The 15,981-nt window shown below is 41.3% G+C and overlaps 1 protein-coding gene and 1 long non-coding RNA gene across 2 annotated transcripts in view; one reads left to right on the plus strand and one right to left on the minus strand.

Moving 5' to 3' along the window:
• The window catches only part of tbck (TBC1 domain containing kinase), a 43,657-nt gene that overhangs the window by 4,524 nt on the left and 23,152 nt on the right, over nt 1–15,981 (minus strand). The window contains exons 23-25 of the mRNA XM_035167565.2: nt 13,075–13,247; nt 5,453–5,616; nt 2,979–3,138 (exon numbers count right to left, since the gene is read on the minus strand). Of these exons, the coding sequence (XP_035023456.1) occupies nt 2,979–3,138; nt 5,453–5,616; nt 13,075–13,247 (497 nt within the window). The remainder of the gene's footprint in view (nt 1–2,978; nt 3,139–5,452; nt 5,617–13,074; nt 13,248–15,981) is intronic.
• Nucleotides 571–2,038, plus strand: LOC118116212. The gene is made up of 2 exons (XR_004697643.1): nt 571–1,400; nt 1,518–2,038. It is a non-coding gene; the product is annotated as an uncharacterized LOC118116212 (long non-coding RNA).

The following is a 15,981-nucleotide window of genomic DNA, read 5'->3' on the forward strand; positions in this document are numbered from 1 at the left end:
TGTTCACACGGGACGAGCATTTCTCCGCGCTGGTCAGCCCCATAGACTGTATATATAAGGTCAGCCCGCGATTCTGCTTTCTCCGCTTGTTGTTGTACCCGTTGAATGTCGGGGTTCGGGGTCAACAGCGCTGAACACTGCGGAAGTCCTCCACACTGCTGGCTGTGTGGCGCTGACACAAATTCCAGCTCACGCACGGGAGAGCGAGCGGTCGCTCCCGAGCAGCTGCTGCAGCCTCCCTGTCCCAACGATCCAGACAAATGCCACATGTGAGTGAATCGCGGGCTGACCAGCGGAGAAATGCTCGTCCCGTGTGAACAGCCCGGCGCGCTTGGGAACGGCGCTGCGCTTGCTCGCTGCCCGGTGTAAACCCGGAAGTAACGAGTGTGGGGGACGGGGGCCAAGACCATGTAGGAGACTTCCAGTTCCTTGTTACGACACAATACCCAGGAAACGCAATCGAGTCGCTCAAGCATGACGTTTCTGACTTAGAGGAACTATAACAAAACGCGCGAGTGTTTTTTCCCCAGAGTTTTTGGGTTGGTAGACATGCCAGATACCCACATTAACCTGTAGAAGCACTAACAAAGTGGAATTTGCATGCTATGTCCCCTTTAAAACACTACATTCTACAGCATCATGCCTAAGGCCTGAATGACGAGGAGGCTGATGATCATCTCTTTTAATAAGGATGGTGACAATGACTTACTAAAGTACAAACTTTGACACACATGATTTCTGTGCAAAATATCAGAAGCACAAAATCCACAATTTTAGAGCTCTGACCATGTGCTAATTACACACGAGCCATTAACACCTTACAAACAGCTTGATGATCATTTCTCAATCTCTATTCAAATCAATTGTTCACCTATCTACCAACTGTGACATTTTGGAGTTCTTTGTCAGACAGTGAGATCTTGCTGCTGCTTCCTAAAAATACCAGACTCTCCTCAATTAAGGAGATCTACTTGTCTTTTCTTTTACTTTCCAACATATGGAAGGAGGACATCTTTTCTAAATTGGGATGTTGCCTCAGGCGATATCCCTGCTGAGTTTTTAAATTTAAGTTTGGCTAATTTATTCCAAAGAGAGCACAAAAGGAGAATTCATTATGATTGATATAGTTCTCTGTTCTGTTACGCTGAAGCGAGCAAAGATATTTTTGTGCACGAAGGCCAAATGATTTATGTAAAACACTGTTTCATCCTTGGCGAATGCAGTGTCTTTAAGAAAAGGAAAAAGGTTCAAGTTTTTATTCTACTTCATATCAGAACAATAAACTGAATTAGAGTAGCACAATCTCATTGAACACCTGTTCTTGTGCAGTTCACCAGTGATGCCAGTGTGATCCAGCTGGATGATCAGAGGGACTTCAGAGGAGACAAGTTGACCCTTAGGTCTGCCTTCACTGCCCTGACATGACCCTGTCCACAACACTAACGAGATGTCACATTCCATGACAAATGCTGGAGAGAAGGAACACAGCGCATACTGATTCCCTTTTTGATTTCCAGAGCTGAAGAAGCCTTTTGGAGGAGAGGTGAAACTTCTTCAAGAAACACAAGAAGTTCTAGCTGCCAATGTAAACATGTGCAACTCCTGAAGATACCATGACCTGGATGACTGAGAATCTTCACATATACATTGATTTTGAGTTTATATATAATACAATCTGTTAAGATTGTGAGCTACCTGATGAGAGTATAGCCTAGAATTTAAAAGTAGCAAGCCGGGTAGAGTTTAGTTTGTCTCCCTCAAAAGAAAGTGATGTTAAAGAAAGTATATCGAGTGAAACTGAAAGAAAAATGATATTTCCATCAGTTGGCAGCCGAATCTACTAAATCTTCTGTTGTTCATGTCCGTGACATGATTAGTGGGTATGTTTACCATATTCACCATGTGTTCCAATGCTAGCACACAAGCACTTGCTAATTAGCACTATACACAAAGTACAGCTGAGAAGATTGTCATTAATTTAGCAAGTATTTTGTCATAAGCTAAATACTGAATAAAGTTGATCTGTTGATGGCCGATATGAAACGTTAATAATTCCCCAAAGTGGTTAAAATCCAACAGTCATTGAAACATGAAGGGATCACTTTACTATCTGGGCACCAATTCATCCAAAAAGTAGAAGAGATATTTAAGTCTGAACCAAAGTATTGGACAAACTAATGGACGGACATTGCCATCCCTAAGGCACTGCCACTAGCAAAGCTGAAAATTCAACAGCAAACTGGAGTAAACTGGGAGCTTTGGGATTTAGATGAGCCACAGGGGAGTTTACACCAGGAACGAGTACGAGTGGATTCCAGTTGGAATTAAATATTTAGGTATTTGGCTGCAATCAGGTTCAGAATAAAAATAAATGAATTAATAAACCTCTTTGTGGTGAAAAATTATATTAAATAATATTTTAACAGTGTTTGTCTCCCCACAACTTAATTGCATCGCTTTGATGTTTCCACTCAACATTAGTTTTTTTTTAAAGAATATTATCATCTGATTAATAAATAGGATAATACACTCAGATTAAGGCGTACCTTAATGATGCAAAAGTTTTACCCAATGTTATCTAAACTCTATCTGCACTGACTACTGTTCTCTCAATATTTCTGATGTATTACTCAACCATTAATAGTATATTTTATGCCAACCATACCTCTATCTGCCTAAATATTACAAAACAATTCATATAAAATCTCCGATTCAAAAACTTAATTCACTTTTTATGATTAGGTCGACAAATCCCCAGCCAAACAAATTCTGCTAATATTTGCACATTGTCTTTGAAAACTAAGATCTAATTAGTCTTACCTTCATACCTTCCAGTATATTTATAAATAAAAACTCTTTTTATAGAAGATAACACTTTATACACTATTTATGTATCAGACAACTCTTTGAGTCTAAATAGTGTGTATGCTGTTGTGCTGTACACTGGTGTATCTGTGCTTGTGTGGCTGCTTTCTCACCTTAGCAGCATTCTTCATGACGTGGCTGATAACCACAATGACACGTCCTCTGTAGTTCTGGAGGACTCCTGTTGCAGGACACTGCACCAGCTCCCCGTCAGGGTTGAAGGCCGTGCTGGAGGGAATATTTATGCTGCCAGAAATATGGCCTTTGCTGAAACTGGAGGCAGTTGAGTTAAGGAGCGCAGTTTGAACAGGTATAGATGCCTATGAACGCCTGCCCTCTATCAATAAATGAGCATGCCTTGTTTGATGAGAATCATAATACCCTTGAATGACATGGTTACAATAGACAGTAGGAAACTACTGTATATCAAGTCATATCAGTGATATCCTAATGAGAGTGCTAGTTAAACTGCTGATCAGACTCCACTTCCAATACAAAAAGCATGCGAGACAAGCTTCAAGGTAGTAGTGTGGCAAAAATAGATTTGTTAACTTTAGGGGGGGAAAGAGACAAGGGCGATACAATAGGGAAGGCTTCAGCAGAAAAGAGAAGAGAAATAAAATAAGGACTGGATCTTAGTGAAAGATTTTCAGAAAAAGAAGAGCTTTTCAAGAAGCGCTTATCAGCACAGGGACAGCGAACAACCCCAGAGTGGTTTATAATTAAATAACGCATTAGAAAATGACATTGTACTATTCCTGAGTTGTATATTGACACATCTGCTATATAATTTAAGGCAAATGGTGCTTGGGCTTCTTTCTCCGTGAAAATAATATGTTCAGTAAAACACACCAGCTGCAGCAAAGAACATAAAGCAGAGTACAGTAAAATCCCCTGGAACTAGAAGTGGCACATGCCAGGTAAATCTAGATCGCACTGATTTCCCCCACATTGTTCTTAATCTAATCCGCTTCTTGTGACCGCACACCCCCACAACAGAGCTTTGCCTGTCTCACAACAAAAGTGAAAGTCCTGTGAAAGTCCTGTGAAAGTGCTCAGATCCCCTTTGTCCATGTGAGTTAGCCGGTGGGGCCTCGAGTGAAGGACTTTGGCTGGAGGAACCACCATTTCAAAATCCTCAGTCTATCCACTAATCCTTATTGATTAATGGCTCTTTAACCTCTCAGACAATTATCTTTCCACTGATGAGTTGAAGGGCTTCACTCTTTCTAGTGCTCTGAATTTTTTATTAACAGGGTTTTCTGGGCCACTATAACAGAAGCTTTTCATATGCAAAAGCAAAATTAACTTATTTATGTAGTATTTAAATTATTTCCAAGCTAAAAAAAAGATGGCTAAAGACGCTATTTCAATGGCAAACAGTAGAATTTTTATGTTTTATTTAAGAAATATGCAGGGAAATGTATTTCAGTAAAATAAAACAAATTTGCATCTGCATAATTTCCATTTTGCGGTATGGCTCTGTTCTGGGAACTCTCTGCCCTTCCCCTTGCATACGTGCAAAACCTGAGACAGAGATAGCACACCTCTCCATCCTTCCATATGCCTACATGGAAAGCTGAAGGCAGGGAGAGTGGCACCAAGACCCCAAAAGGGAACAGAACAGGGTAGACATCAGTAACAAATGACACAGAATAAATTAAACAAAGTCTGAAAAAGAGAGAAGCAAAACGGGTTTCAGAGGAAGCAACAAGCCGCCTTGTTTGAGTTTTGCCACATGGAAGGGAATCAGCTGATGTGAGATGGCTTTGAGATCAGCTGCTGTAGCTGTCAGGTGAGCTGAGCTTTAGTTCGTTGCCTGCCTGAGCAAATGCTAGGCTCAATTTGTATAGCTGCTTTCAGACACACACTGAACTCCACAGATCCTTCATAATTTCACCAGAGGAGGTGCATATGTGAAAAGAAAAGGGCAACTGTGTAAACTGTGAAAGGTGGAACAGTTCAAATCTGAAGACATAGTCGGCCACTTTCCAAAGCAGCCAACGGATATGTTTTCTGGTCATTTTGATGATGCATCAGCCCACACCCCTATGATACTCAACAGCACTTCTCATTCTGGGCGGAAAGTGAAGCTGAATTGTGGTGATGTAGCTTTGCTTGCTGTAGTGGTTGTGAAAAGTTTATTTTATCATGTGTCATTGAACGAACAAAAAAAAAAAAGAAATTGCGGAGCTGAAAAGTCTCAAAGAAACTGCAGGAAACTATGAAAGGTCTGAGCTGTATGAACATCACGTGTGCAGCATCGAGTGACAGAATTTATAGACTAAAAAGTCTTAGTATTCATGTGATGCAGAGCCAATCACCTGAAGAGCAAAGGTTTCCTCAACCCACTGCAATTAATTTACATGGTAAACTAAGGGGCTGGCGATGGTAGAGTACTGTTACATGTTTTATTAGTATCTCTTTTAAAGATTTTTTACAGCTTCTAACACAATCCCACCAAACATGTTAATATTATGGTTCCCAATAATATTTGTAATGCAGATGATTTACTATTGCTGTCAGATCTTTTATAGTCAGTCTCCATATTTCCTATTTCATAGCTACACAGGAATGGTAAGGATACTCCTCCACATTGCGAATGTCGACAGCGATGATTTTGGGCTTGCCGGCTTTAGTCCTCTTGGCAGGGCCAGCCAATGACAACTCACAGAGGTCAATCAGGTCCTCAGCCGAGACCCTGGGGGACACTTCTTTCTTCAGGTCACAAAGCGCCAGAGGATCCCGAGACTACAAGAGTGGAGGTCACAAGACATCAGATCACAAGGGAGAACATATGAGCAAACGCTTTCGGAGAAAAATGAATTTGGAGAAGTAATACCACAAGAGAAACAGAAAGAATTGGATTGGATATAACTGTTTATTTAAAATCAGGAGGTCAGTAGTAAGGCCTAATTGTCACATACTTCACAATCTCCTCTCCATTAATGATATTTGTGACAGTTCATCCCATTGACTCATAGCAGACTTTTAATATGTAGTACCATAAAAAAAGGATTGCAGCTGTGAGAGCACAACAAATGACCACCAGCAGCAGCCAGAACATGAGTTCCACCTGCACTGCCAAATGGGTTCATTAAAGCACCCAGCCAGAGGCATGGCTGCAGGGGACTGAACCCTGGTCTACACTAGTGAGCCAGTAGTGGACCTCTGTGATTCCCAGATGCCCTTGAACCAGTTTAAGCAAAAAAATGAAGATGCCAACGGTTTTACACAGTGTCCTTTCAAACAAATGGATTGTGATAATGAGTCGTTAGTTAACTCTTCAAGTAAATTTCTAATAAGCTGCAAAAGTGTATATAATGGTTTAAAGAATCTAAAGCCTTTTTCAGACATGAACTCTAGAGAATGTTGGCACATTTGACTTCAAACTTTCTCGGGAATTTATCTTTCAAGCACGAGGAACATAGCAGGAGATTCTCCGTTCAGATCAGTCACACACAACAACACAGAAATCCTACTTACGGACATTATCCGGAGTTTATTGCACGTCTCTAGGCAGCTAGTTCCTTTACTCAAGCACTGCACTTGTGGCACACTTGAGTATTTCAAGTTCATGCTACTTAAAACAGTTCATCTACTCCACAACTTTTAAGACAGTTTGCTCCACCAGGATTTTACAAACAGTACAATGCAATGTTGAATGATCACCCTACTTAATGGCGTATAAAGCAGTTAGTATACAATCAAACGTTTTGCATAAACTCAACATATTTCCAGTCGTTCGGTACACACACGATCCAACGGGCTGGCGTGGCCGTCTGTCTTTGTTGTGTTTGGCTGCCGAGAGTGTGATTAATCAACACGCACCAGCTGTGCCAATCAACTCACCAGCTACTGATCTCATGGGCCATCTCCACACCTCTCTCTCCATGCCCGCCCCCACAATCGTTCCATCATCCAGATCAATATCACATCTGAAACTAGAATTACCACCTTGCAGTTGTCTACCTCCGCCCACCATGCAGTTTCAGTCTACATACCTGTAAAAAAAAGTCCAGACTCAGGAGGTAATTTTTACCTTTACCTTTGACTGCTGAAATATAATCAGTTAATCTTTGAGTCCATGTGACAAAATTTGAAGAACTCCCCTAAAGGCAGATGGTTGTCATCACGTTAAAGAGACTAAAAGCAGGATTTGAGAGGCCACCGTGACCTTGACCTTTGAATTCTGGATATGAAACTCTAATCAGTTAGTTTGTGAGTCTAAATTTGAAAGGATTTTGTCAAGACGATAACACGTACACGAGGCAAGGAAGGGTTTGTGAAGTCATCAGTTCATCCTTGAGTCTGTGCCACATGTAATGACATTCCCTATAAGGGTTCCTGATATACCACGTTCATAAGAACATGAGGTCATAATGACCTTAATATTTGGCCACTAAAAACTAGTCCAAGCCCAAGCAAAGGTTTGTACCAAATTTGAAGAAACTCCTTCAAGATGTTTCGGAGATGTTTCATTCAAAAATGCAAAAACATATTTTGTAAAGTCACAGTGACCTTGACCTTTGACGACCAAATTCTAATCAGTTTATCCATGAGTCCAACTGAACATTTGTACCAAATATGAGCCAAACTGCTCTACAATCTGTGCCACTGTCACCCTAGTAGTAGATCCTGACTTATTATACGTAAACACCTATAGGTTCGTCTGATGCATGGACTTTATTTAACAATGGATGTAAACCCTGGGTCCGGAACGTGAAGCCAATGTGGCTGAAGTGCCTGAAACCTGTATTCTCTCTTCTACTGAGGCTTCAAAACAGCAGTTCAAAAACATTACGTGACATCACAGTGGGCAGCAGACTGTAATGTTCTATGGGAACAGAGGTTCTACTCCATTGCCCAGGGTCCTGTCCTAAGTGCTAAGCTGTATTTAACTGGACTGCACTGTCTGAGTGTACTAAACCTGGATGAGGACAATGGGCAATAACGGAGAGCTGGATTTTCTCATCTACTTGGTTGGGCTCATGTGAGCTGATCAGCAATGACGAGCCTTTAGATCTACTTCAGTAAAACCAAATGATGTCTCTCTCTCTACACACACACACACACACACACACACACACACACACACACACACACACACACAGTACACATATACTGTGTATATATATCCAAACACATACAATATTCTGACAGAAATGGGTAAAATATGCAGCCTGTGATTGCCTGGGGCTCATGGAGCACTGTGTGGCGACTTAAATGTCATGATGAGCAGTGTGTGCCAGCCGAAAAAATGGCTTAATGACACTTTCACATTTCACTGGCCTGACAGTGATGAGCCCAAACTGGAGCTGCTGATAAACAGACACAAATGCTGTGTGTGTGCTTGCGTGCGTGCATGTGCGTGTGCGCAAATGCTCATGGTTGTCACAGTTGCCAGAAAGAAATCCTGTCACATAACATATTGAACTGGGGACTACAGTGTTGTGCAGCTTAGAAAAAAAGCTTAGAGAGAAGTTGAATGACTCATTTAAAGAGCCTTCAAACTGTGTGATTGCTGAAATATTCACATATCAAACAACACAGTCTGTGGTATTTGAGCATAATCTCTAAAACATACAGTGAAAGCACTTCACAACCGGTCACGTTGCAGTTTATAACCATTTGGGTTTTTATTTAATTTTTTTGGCAAAATATAAGTTATCTGTGAACCACTACACTTTGAGGTTCTGGCTGGCAGTGGTTAGCACTGTTGCCTCACAACAAGGTTTATGGTTTGAATCCCAGTTTGGCCGGAGTCTTCTGTGTGGATTTTGCTTGTTCTCCCTGTGTCTGTGTGGGTTTCCTCCAAAGACATGCAGATTGGGGTTAGTTGGAGACTGAATCGACCGTAGGTGTGAATGTCAGGGTGAATGTTTTTTTTGTCTCTGTATGTTGACCCTGCGATAGGCTGGTCACCTGCTCAGGTTGTACCCAGCCTCTGACCCAATGTCAGCTGGGATTGGCTGGTTCTGCAGTGTCTAAGTGAAAGAAACCAATGACAGACTCAAATGAATCAGCCAATAGGACACAACGTTGCAGCCTTGTCAGTAGACAATGCTGTTGCTGCAAAGAAGCTACAAAGTTTAGAACGTGGATGGCTCTCACACAGCCTGCAGCACAGACGATCTTTGCAATCACCAGAGTTTCAAGGTGGGCACCCAAGGTAAATGTCACAGAGTCAGTATCTGACAAAATGTGAAATATGTTCACTATGTGCCCTTCAATGTGCACTTAGGAAGAAAACAGTATCCTTGGCCTTCAACCTTTGACCACTAAATTATAATCAGTTCATCTTTGAGTCCAAGTGAGTGTTTGTGTCCATCTCCATCAAGGTCGCACAAGAAATTGCTTTCACGAAAATGCAACGGACAGACGGACAAACCGAAAACATAATGCTTCCATCTGTCTGTCCGTCGCACTGAGCCCGGAAAAAAAACTCAAATTATGTGCTAAGTTTGCAGCCAGAGAAAGCAGCAAAATAGTATAATTGAGGTCAGGATTTGAGAAAAATGCTGACAACAAATACCCCTCAGAGCAGCCGCACGCACACACACACACATACATGTTTGTACAGCTATCTTAGTGAGGACATCCGTTGGCATAATGCATTCCCTAGCCCCTTACCTTAACCCTAACCTTTGATGTTGTTAACTGAAATATGACTGTAGTTTTGATATTTCCTATCTTGCTTAGCTTTGTGACAGTTATATGTGTTGGCCCCCACCCAGACTGCTAGGAACCTGGGTGTGACACTCGACAGTCAACTCTCCCTTACTGCAACCATTACTGCAACAACACGTTCCTGTAGATTCATGCTGTACAACATCAGGAGAATACGCCACCTTCTCACTCAGAAGGCAGCGCAGGTTCTGGTCCAGGCCCTGGTCATCTCACGCCTAGACTATTGTAACTCCCTCCTGGCAGGTACCTGCTAGTGCCATCCGACCTCTGCAGCTCATCCAGAATGCAGCAGCTTGACTGGTCTTTAACCTAAATTCACTCACACTACTCCGCTCCTCCGCTCCCTTCACTGGTTACCGGTGGCTGCCCGCATCCGTTTCAAAACATTTGTACTTGCGTACCGTGCTGCAAACGGATCGGGTCCAGTCTACATCCAAGACATGGTCAAACGTTACACCCCAGTCCGTTCACTCCGCTCTGCTTCTGCCAATCGGCTTGTTGCTCCCTCACTGCGAGCTAAACACTCATCAAAATCACGACTGTTTGCTGTCCTGGCTCCTAAATGGTGGAATGAGCTCCCCATTGACATCAGGACAGCAGAAAGTTTACACATCTTCCGCCGCAAACTAAAAACACACCTCTTCCGACTATACCTTGAATAAAATTTTAAACTAACAATCTAGTAGCACTTAAATGGCACTTACTTATAGCACTTTGTAGTTTTGCTTTTTTGAAGAAATTTAACTTTTTTGATTCTTGTTGTTCTGGGTTTGTACCCCCATGGTTGAATGCACTTATTGTAAGTCGCTTTGGATAAAAGCGTCAGCTAAATGAAAAATGTAAATGTAAAAAATACATAAGTTGGTTTTTAACAATTGTGAGCCAGAAAGCTGCATCTGGTTACTGAATAAATGAATGTAATAGATGTGTTTGTGTGATTATGCCTGAGCTCTGTGCGAGATACGACTTAATACACTGTTTTTTTTCCAATTCAAAACAAAGGCTTTTTCATAGCACACATTTTAACATGTCACAGAAGGAAAAGCACAGGTGGTAATAACAAAAAGAATAATGGCTCTTTTTCCATTTAGCTGCTTCGGTTTCACGGTGCTGGTATTTTGTTGGCCCACTGTCTCACTATCATGTCTCACTGTCCAACTATGACAAGTCAAAATGTCTGCTGTGATAATGGCCCTTATCTAATTGGGAATGCTCCACTCACTCACAGTTTCACATCCTCACCGGAACATGTGGCGCCCAAATACAGCGGCAAATTTGAACCGGGGAACATTCCTGTTTACTCATGGACCTCCGTTTCTGCAATTAATGAAATATGAGCTCTGCCAGCTGTTAGATGACGCTGAGTAAAACATCTGCTCTTCCACAGGGAACGGCACCAGCCTCCTGTGCACTCGGCCGCATGATTTATTTTAATGTACTCAAAGCATACACTGTTCATGACAACTTCCTGCACCAAACTAACACCAGCCCATAAATGTCCTGGCTGGAGAAAGCGCAGATTCATCCGGGTGTTTAGTTGTGGGAAACTTATACATGTGGGAAAATATTAAACCGGCTATTACCACCCAATAGTTGCTTACTATGACTTCCCCTCAATATAACAGGCTACAGATACACAATGAAGTGAATGCCATTATTACGAAGGACATTACTAGATCCACAAAGTTTAAATGACCTAAATTCATGCCATGGACTGATGAAAGAGAAGCCATTTAATTAAGAGACAATACATTTGTTTACATTTTTCGCTTATTAGTGACCGAGAGAAAAGAGAAACAAGGAGTTTGTTTTCTCCTTTTCACTCACTCAGACCAAAGCGACAGGACAGCAGCTGTCCAATGAGATGGATGTCACTACCAGGGCTGAGAACCTGCTGACAGAGCTTCCTGCTGCAGTGTATGCAAGGTATGCATGGCTAAAGAGCTCAATGCACTTCAATTTAAGAAAACACATCCAAGTAATCTGACGGAAGACACTTCATCAACAAATACTTTTACAAATACTGCTAACCGCTTCTGTGATTGTATGTAAGAGGATGTTTCTATAGGGGGTCTGCGTCAGCGCTTTACAGAACAATTTAGCAATTTACGCATTCTCACACATAGGTTGTAGAATCCTATTTCCTGGCATTTAACACTAATCTGTCATAATTAGAAATCAGCAGAGAGGTTTCTATATTGATTCAACCTACTTTCTGGATTCTAATCTACACTTAAATATATTATATTGTACGTGTGTGTGTGTCTGTGGTCACTCCGGTGATGAGAGTGACATTTCAGCACAACGCACCCTTGCCTGAACGTTTTCCGAGGAAGAGGTGGGGTGCAGAGAGATGCGGCCATGGATCAATGCCACCGCCCATACAAATGAGCCTCGGCTGAATGAGAAAGATTACAGCAATCACTTGGGCACACAGCAGATAGGGCTGACAAGAGTGTTTGTGAGCTTTCTGGACACGATGCATTCAGGTGTGAAAGGCAAACAGGGCTGTGCCACAAAAACTAAACAAAGACAAAAGGCCTGTATGAAAGACAGCATCACATCAATAAACACTCCTCACAGCTATGTATTACCACCCTTTACGCTGGTTTGTTAGTATACATATTTGCTGTGTTAATTGCTCATATATCTGCATTCCTGTATCTTAGCACTTACTCCTGTGGAAGTTGTAATAATAATAACTTTATTTATAAAAAAGCTGTTAGTAAGGGTTATGCACAAAGCATCAGACAAATGAATCTAATTTAACCTAACTTCCTGCCTCTCTCTGCTGCACCCGGCTGCTCAACCTCTTGCTGTTTTGTACGCGGGAGAGTTCCTACCGTTGTGTTGTGCATGTGTGAAAGGCAAATTCTCCAGATTTTACCCAGAGGTCATGTCTGAAAACAACTATAGCCAGAGGATGGAAGAAGCAACTCAAAACCAAAGTGGATGACGCCAATATAATGTGTTAAATTTGGGAATTATACAAAGAGAAACTATCTGAGAAGGAAACTCTCCCTTAAAACTTCAACCAGCTGCAGATGATGCACATTTAATAAATATTTAATAAAGCTGCAGGCAAAAATCGGTATCACAAAGCTGAAATTTAAAGAGTTATTATTTATTTCAGGGTTTGTTAGAGACTTTCTGTAGCATTAGAAGTATTATTCTGTCTCCAAAGTATATTTTCAACTAAGCATTTGTTGCGTGCTGGGTTGAATGAACCCTGAATGACACAGCTGACCTGAGATTACGATATAAGTCGTCAATGTCATGAATACAGGAAATGCCCAAAACATAGATAATGGGGGAGGAAAAACCACCAGGAACAAAGACCAGGAAATAAAATATAAAAGAATAAAAGAATACTTCCTCATTGAAACATGCATTAACACATTTCCACGCAAAGCTTTGAAAGCAAGGAAGGTCAACTTTCAGTTTCACTTCACATCACTTGTGGACTTTTTAAAGTTTAAGTGTTTGGGTCTGTGTGTGTGTATGTGTGTTAAAACTCACCAGGTCTGTCCTGGGCATGTCCTGATAGTCAGATGAGTAGTATGTTGCCGTTTTTCCAAAGCCATTGTCGCCAGCGACCTTTGGCGGCTGAGCATGTTGTCGGAATGTGGCGCTCTTTGGCGTCCAGCAGAAGAGGTTAATGGATTCACGGACGCAGCGCTCGATGTCAATTTCTGTGCGAGAAAAGCGACAGAAGCAAAACAGCAAAAATGTGACTTGCCAAATGTAGGAGCTACTCCAGAAAAACATTATAAAAAACATAGTGGTCCTGATATCACAGTTTTCATGGATTTAAAGAGTAGACAAATATGAAGTTAAACGACTTTGTGTTTATAATTATTATTTACTACAAAAAGTTAAATCAACAATATAAAAACAGCACTATGTGTCTGTAGTCAACCACCCTGCTCTCTACATATGGGCCATTGATAAACCCATATCAGTCAATATCTATTCTTAATAAGACATGTATGTATTATTAAGGTGCGACCTGTCCAGGGTGTACCCCTCCTCTAGCATTACAGATAATGGATAGATAGATGGATGGAGCTAGGACATTTTTACATCATAAGACTTTAGGTACTGGTCAAATAAAAATTTGTCCCGATGGCAGCGCCAAATAAAAAGTTACGGAACCATTAAGTTTATGAGAATTCCTTGAGGACATAATTGTTGTATTAAATTTAATGGTAATTCATTCAGCAATTCTGACGACATTTCACTTAGAGCCTCAGAACAGGGGGTATTCTTCTAATCTCTTAATTCTCAATTACCCCTGACAACATTTTACTTTAGGAATCGTTTAACTGATGAGTGAGAAAAAGAATGAATGAGATGAAAAAACTAAAGAAGCACGGGAATATAAAAAAAGGGGATTCTATCCATTGAATCAGACATAAAGCTAAGGAGATTATATAAATGTTTTATGGGAGGATTAGTTGTAGAATTGACTAGCTTGACCTTGGCATTTTGCTGCCATTAATAATTATAAATCATCCAGCAGTGACAGCAACACTATAACTAATAACTAATAACTGGCCGTCATTTTGCTGCCGTCCCTCGTCTGAGCTCTTGTCCCGAAATAAGTTTTCACTGGAAAATGGAAATGTCTCTTCTTTGTTGCTTATGCCTCATCCAGCAGTATCCATCCTTCTCCTGCTCCTCGCATTGAGAATAGAGCGGATTAGAGAGCGGGACTCAGTGGATTAGCCAAGGATTTGGGTAAATTAGGAATTCCTACCATCGCGCTCTTTCACACTGACAGCCTTCCTCTTTCACGCCCCCCTTTTTTGTGGAGAAAAAGCAAGACTGGCTAATTACGGCTCTTTGGTGTGACCTGCACCTGGGTCAGGCTCAAGTGAAATTACATGAATGCATCTTCCCCCTCGCCTCCCCCCTCTGTCCCACAGCAGAGTCAAGGTTATGGGGGTTGTTAGCTCTCGTGGGCTGGGACCTCACAGACTCAGTTACAAGGTTCATTCCAGTGAAAAACACACTGGTGGTCTGAGATTCCTCCCCAACAGGCTCGCAGGGAAACACATTTTCCATCCCTAGGGCGGCAAATGCTGCATGCAATCACTCCCTCTGCTAAAAGAGGCAGGAATGAGGAAGAGGAGATTGATGGCTGCTTTAACAAGGCCTGGGCCCAGCTGGGCACTGCACTGCAGCCAATTCCGTTGATGAGTAATTTTTCTTTTTAGTCAAGACAAAATTACATTTTGGTAATTATGCAGAGGCGTTGATTGTGGGCTGCCACTTGTTGCCATAAATAGTAGAATAGCATGATTAGTTAAGAGGGACTCGGGGGCTTTGCGGAATTGGACCGTGGTGCAAGAAAGGGCCGACAATGAGAGAGATGAAAGAGGTCAGTGAATTTGAGTAAATTGGGAAAATCTGTTGAACTACAATGTTCCGTCCTATTGTTTTAAAACAAATACACCATGAAATCAGGGAAATTACTATTGACTGTCAACCCACAGAGTATAAAGTGAACCATCAGTACTTGTGACAATCCCCTTCTCCCATTAATTGTAAACCATGATTACATCTATAGCATGAGAGTAGGAAGTGACAAGCTATTGTCCAGGGGTTTGTCCATCAAATGTGGAAACAATTCATCCTATCAACTTCACACTTGGCATGTGTATTGTTTAGGGCCCAAGGTTTAAGGGATTTGGACACTTGATACACTCAATGTTGATAAATTCTGAATAAACAAGCGATCAGTGATCTTGAGCATTGGCGACTGGGTCTCATCAACGACAACACCGTAATCACAACGATGGCAACAACAACTGATTATCCAATGCAGGGTTCTGCTGCTGAGTCAAGCTTCACTCAACTTTGAAGAGTAGGTGCACAGCTATTTGTGCGGCATCTGTGCTCTGATGTAACCTCAATGGATACGTTTTCATTTTTGCACGTATAAGATTTTAAAAAAAGTAACCATAATAATTTCCTTACTTACAATCCATGTTAAGAGCTTTCATTTATCCACATCATATTCTAAGACATATGTCTTAACTAATCAGAAATCCTGGCTGTGGTACATACTCTCTAATTTTCGGTTTAGGAGTAAAACCATCTTATCGCCATTCTTAATCTTGGGTTTATTCTTATTTCCTGTAGGTTTTAGAAAAGTTAAAGGCACCTAAGTTGTTAGTTACCAGAGAGCTGAGCATGCTTATTCCAGTAAAATATATACACAGAAACCGTAATGGTTGATTTAAAATGATGAAAAGCTTCTGGGATAATCAGCCCATCTACAAATTAGAACCCATTTTGCAAGAAACATGTTCATCTCGTGTAACCTCCAACTAAATGTGCAAAATTAACATAAAATACAAAAATAGAGGATAAAAGTTTCCAGGTCAATATTGTCAGGGTACAATTGATGTGACTCAGTCA

Source organism: Hippoglossus stenolepis, chromosome 2, assembly GCF_022539355.2.
Source record: "Hippoglossus stenolepis isolate QCI-W04-F060 chromosome 2, HSTE1.2, whole genome shotgun sequence".
Lineage (NCBI taxonomy): Eukaryota > Metazoa > Chordata > Actinopteri > Pleuronectiformes > Pleuronectidae > Hippoglossus > Hippoglossus stenolepis.